Source organism: Octopus bimaculoides, chromosome 16 (assembly GCF_001194135.2).
Source record: "Octopus bimaculoides isolate UCB-OBI-ISO-001 chromosome 16, ASM119413v2, whole genome shotgun sequence".
Taxonomy (NCBI): domain Eukaryota; kingdom Metazoa; phylum Mollusca; class Cephalopoda; order Octopoda; family Octopodidae; genus Octopus; species Octopus bimaculoides.
In genome coordinates this window covers 25,215,963-25,221,173 of record NC_068996.1, presented here as the reverse complement: position 1 = coordinate 25,221,173, position 5,211 = coordinate 25,215,963, and the positions used below count along the sequence as shown (strand labels likewise).

At 32.0% G+C, this 5,211-nt stretch overlaps 1 protein-coding gene across 3 annotated transcripts in view; it reads left to right on the top strand.

Moving 5' to 3' along the window:
* Positions 1-4,752, top strand: part of LOC106877205 (eukaryotic translation initiation factor 5) — an 8,092-nt gene extending 3,340 nt beyond the window's left edge. For 2 of the 3 annotated variants that reach the window (XM_014926051.2, XM_014926053.2), the window contains 9 exons: positions 1,061-1,289; positions 1,529-1,610; positions 1,766-1,938; positions 2,031-2,147; positions 2,395-2,715; positions 2,998-3,159; positions 3,373-3,540; positions 3,632-3,757; positions 4,065-4,752. In XM_014926051.2, coding sequence (XP_014781537.1) covers positions 1,215-1,289; positions 1,529-1,610; positions 1,766-1,938; positions 2,031-2,147; positions 2,395-2,715; positions 2,998-3,159; positions 3,373-3,540; positions 3,632-3,757; positions 4,065-4,166 — 1,326 coding nt within the window. In that variant the 5' untranslated portion in view covers positions 1,061-1,214 and the 3' untranslated portion in view covers positions 4,167-4,752. Of the gene's footprint in view, positions 1-397; positions 964-1,060; positions 1,290-1,528; positions 1,611-1,765; positions 1,939-2,030; positions 2,148-2,394; positions 2,716-2,997; positions 3,160-3,372; positions 3,541-3,631; positions 3,758-4,064 lie in introns of those variants that run through there. The other variant, XM_014926052.2, reaches the window with a different exon arrangement.
* The last annotated feature ends 459 nt before the right edge of the window (positions 4,753-5,211 follow it).

Sequence of the window (5,211 nt, the reverse complement as noted above, 5' to 3'; positions counted from 1 at the left end):
CGTAAAGGAACGAGATAAAAAGAAAACATATTTTCAATTTAATAAGCTTTTAAAATATCGTTTTAATTGATTTATTTATGCTAAATGGATTTAACTGAAGAGAAAGTTTAGTTTCATATTTATTAATTTTTGAGGTGGTAGGGAAACGGACTTTTTTTTCTTCCAGTTCTTTTTAACTTCCACGTTGCCTCGTCTCTGCTAATATGTAATATAGCAGAGCTTTTAATGTCGTCACCACCTACAGACTGTCGTCTCGAACTCTTTGAACTTATTTAAAAAAATGTTTTAACCATTTGAATCCGTTTTTTTTTTGTTTGTTTTTTTTTCTCTTTTTTTTTTTGTTTGCTAAATTTCAAAATATTGGCATCATCGTTCCACAGAACGCCTTCCAAAATTATTCAACAATGAACGCCTCTCTCTAGTTTCCATCAGTTTTTTTTTGTTTTTTGTTTTCGAAGAAGTTTCGCTACTTGTTAAGTTTCAATGCTGTTATTAACTCCAACAACTTTAATGTGTCAACTATTGATGATTATAAGTTTCATTAACATGGACCTTAAAAATGATTTCTTTTTAGATGAATTGCTATTGCCCTTAGGAAAGCCATGACCGATACAACCTCTTCTTTTTTTCTCTTTCTCCTCTTTTGCCGAAAAAGACTTTGTATCAAAACTACCTTTCCAATATTCAACCATATTGACGATTAGCAGCAATATATTGAGGATTTGTTAAAGGCACAATGATCTTTTTCTTGAAGATAATGTTGGATTATGCTTGATTTCTGATGGTTCGGTCAACAACCCTGGTGGATTAAATAGAAATTTCGAAATTTGTTAGTGGTCTCTTGGCAACTTGAAAATATTACTTCGCAAAAAAAAAAATAAAAAACCCCCAACAATTTCATTTCTTCTATACACTATGAATAAGTCTTTTATCAACATAGAAATACTGCTAGTATAATAATTTGTGAGTATCTAGCCACGAATTTACATATAGACTTAATATTGTTTTATGTAGCCAGTGGTTTTTGTTTTTTGTCATTTTCTTTTCTTCTTTTTTCCAGAGTTATCATTGTGCCTATTGAGCACGAGAACTAAGTGTTCGACCAGAAGTAAATCCGATCAAGGTTTTATGAATTTCTCCACGGTTTGGAGCCATTGGCGCTATCCTGATAGTAGCATCCATCGTAAACATAAGTGTCACAAAAATCAATCGGAATGGCTTGCGTTAACGTCAACACCAATGTGTCTGACCAGTTTTATCGCTATAAGATGCCTCGTCTCATAGCAAAAGTATGTTATCATTCTCGTACTTCAATATATTTGGCTTATAAGACGCATTTTTAACTCCTGAAATTTAACTTCAATTTAAAATATAACTAAGTAAAACACATTTTGCGTTTTACTCCCCATTTCTGCTGATTATTAGCACTTTACGTTTCACTTTCTTCGCCGGAAGTTGTCCATATTTGTAAATTTTATATTATAAAACTTCGATTCTGTAAAATGAGTTTTCTTTTTTCCATTTCTAGGTAGAAGGGAAAGGAAATGGTATTAAAACAGTTGTTGTCAACATGCCAGAGATTGCCAAAGCTCTCTCAAGGCCCCCAAAATGTAAGCTTTTTTTTCCCCCTTTTCTTTCCCCCACCCCCTCTGATATAGATTTCATATTTGAAGTTCTGAATAGGAATATAAGCTGTCAAGCGTAATTCACACTCGATGAGTGTTCAAACTGCAAACTTTCTTATTGTAACCTATTTATTTTTAAGATCCTACCAAGTATTTTGGCTGTGAACTTGGCGCCCAAACACAATTTGACTTGAAAAATGATCGCTACATTGTTAATGGTGCACATGAAGCTATTAAGCTGCAGGGATTACTTGATGGATTCATTAAGAAATTTGTGCTTTGTCCACAATGCTCTAATCCAGAGACCAATTTGGTAAGCAACTATTCTGAATGTTCAACTTCTATAACTTAGCTTGATTGAAGGTGCATGTATTTTAAAGTTTTGTTTTTTTTATGAACTTTCAGGTTATTTTATCCAGAAAGCAGCTTATCTTGCAACGTTGTATTGCATGTGGATACCAAGGTCCCGTTGATATGAATCATAAGCTTACTACATTTATCTTGAAAAACCCACCTGATCAGGTAATGAATGGTTACTCTTTTCCTCTTTTTTTTTTAAAAGATAGAGAGCATTTGATTTTTAGGCATAATAAGAAAAGCTAGTTTTAAATTTCAAAAGATTGTCAATGATATTTTCTGAAGAATTTAATGTCTGTATATTGCCTCATAGAACACTATGAACTGCACATTAAAGTATCATATCTTGTGAATATATTAACTTGGTATTCAAAAACAGTTAAAACTGAAAGTTAATAACTTCATTTTCTAGGATAATCAAGCTCAAGCAACATCTAAAAGCAAAAAGTCAAAGAAGTCAAAGAAACAAGAGAGTGTGAATGGTGATTGTAACAGTCCTGAAGCTAATGCACAAGAACAAATGGCTGCTCAGCGTGCAAGTGGAGGAGATATTCTGGCACCTCCTGAGGCCCAAGATGCTGGTGATGATGATGATTGGACTGAAGATTTTAGTGAAGCAGCTGTCAGGGAACGTATGAGAGATTTGACATCGGCAGCTAAAGGGCTTACCTTAACAGATGATCTTGAAAAGACCCAAGAAGAAAGAATGAACATTCTCTACAACTTTATCAAAGTGAGTTGAGTCAAAATTTTTCCTGAGTAATATGTTCATGTAACTTAGGTTTTCTCTTGCATTTTAAAATAAAATGAATACAAGTTTAGGTTTTAAGTATATTGATACTCCCATTGGTTAGTTATTGCTTTAATACTTTTGAATGTATTTTCAACGAGAATATCCAATACGCTTGTGCTGATATAGTAAAATGTTTTTGACATGTTTTAAACAATAGTATTTGCATTTTTGAACTGAAGGTTTGATATTTTAGAGTTAATACATTTATTTATATTGGAATAGCAAAAGCATGAATCTAAAACCCTTGCTGGTGCTGACAAAGATATCCTTGCTGAAGCTGAACGTCTTGAGATCAAAGAGAAATGTCCTACAATCCTGGTTGAATTGCTTTTTAATGCAGACATTTTAAAACAAATTAAGGAACACAAGAAACTCCTCTTAAGGGTAAATATAGTTCCACTATTGATTTAATATTTAAATGCTTATTTTTAAACCCCTTTGATACCATGCATATCAGCATTGTTTTTAAAACAATTTTAATTTAAACCTGTTGGTGTTTTTGACAAATAAGCATGAAACCATTTTAAAGTTACACTTCACTAAAGTCTACTTTTCCAAATTAAAACTAAGATTTGTGAACTTTTTTTTTTTTTTCAGTTTTGCAATGATAGTCCAAAAGCCCAAAAATATCTGTTGTCTGGTATTGAAATTCTTGTTGGTAAAATCCACAAGGATGTTCTTATGTCAAAGGTTCCACATATATTAAAGACACTGTATGATGAAGATATACTGGATGAAGATGTGATACTAAAATGGGCTGCTAAGGTGTGTTTCCCTTCTCTTTGTCTTTCACATGCACTATTTGTATTTGTTGTAAATGTATAACTTCACTGATTTGTTATTTCTAACTTTTCAGCCAACTAAGAATCATGTGTCCAAGTCGGTGGCTGAGGACATCAGGGAGAAAGCAAAGCCATTTATCAAGTGGTTGGAAGAAGCTGAAGTTGAAGACTCTGATAAAGATGGGTCTGATGATGAAGAGGTATATTCTGCTTTTCCCGCTCTTCCTTCCCATGTCCATAATTGGTGCTAATACTTCAATTAAGAACATAGAAATGTAAAATATCCTGTGCTGTAGTCCAATGTCAAATTGCTAATTTGGGAGATGGTGTCTAGTTTGAAATGAGTTTTTTTTTTATTAAGAGAAAAAAACTCACATAATTTTCAGTCTCTTCTATAAAATTTATTTCATGTAGTCCTGAATAATTAAAGTTGTAAAGATAGTGACTTGCTTGACATTAACAATTTGTTACAATTACTAACACTTTTTCTCTTTCTCTCTCTTCCAGATTGCCTATTCTGCTACTGAGGTAGTTTCTATGTCTGAACCAAAGAATGTGGATGATGATGATGATGAGAGTGGAGCAGATATTGATATTGATGCCATTTGAAATCTTCTGGTCATTGCTTACTTAGAACATTTTAAAATTTTGTTTCTGGGAATATTTTGTGCAGATAATACTTTTTTCAGGTCGAGTAACTTATGATAAAAGCATGCCAAAGAAAACTATATAAATACATTGACAAGAAGTCTACATTTTGTAAGGCTTTCAATGAAGCAACTGCAAACTGCACCAGTTTAATAAAGGGCGTAGGTAATAATTATATTAATCATATTTTCATTTGGTGCATATTTCAAATTTTAAGGATAATATGCGAGGGTTATTCCCAAGTTAAATTTTCTTTTAGTGTATTAATTTTTTTCTCTAATTTAAAAATATGGATATTGTTGTTTATCTTTTGGCTATTCTAGAAATGTTTGTTGTTGGATAGAGCTCTTCATTGAATCAACATATATCAAAACATGAAGTACAATTTTAGAAGTGAACTAGATTTTTAAATGCGTCAAGAGCCCTAACAATTACTGCTTCCATTTCATTTTGACAAATGTTCTTTGCTAATATTGTCTCTACAGGTTGTGAACATGTATATTGGTAAGACCTGTTGACTCGTACGAATAAAATATTACATATTGTATGCTGTTGTTTTGCTTACTTTCAAGGCTAATTAAATTTTTTTTAATATGCATAAGTTAGATAGCATACAAATGAATTTGGAACATTGAAGTTCTCAAACTGTACCCTAGATTGTTCAGTTTTTTTTTTTTTTTTTTTTTTTTTTTTTTTGTTCTCCCTCCTCTCCAATGCATTAAGAAATTTGCAGCACAAATTGTATGGGCCTTGAAAATGGGTTTGCAACTTTCATGTGCTTTTAACAATTATGGCAACAAAGGAATTGAAGCCATGTAAATTACAATCTTCCATCAAAATTAGATGTCAATTTGTTCCAAACTCTGGTTTAATGTTACTCCATAAAGCAGAGTAAGATCCCATAGAAGCACTGTTATAAACTAATTCATTCTCAGAAATAGATTTTACCTATAAAATTTATTGTATATAAGTCACAATTCAATGTAAAGTAAAATGAATGTCAATC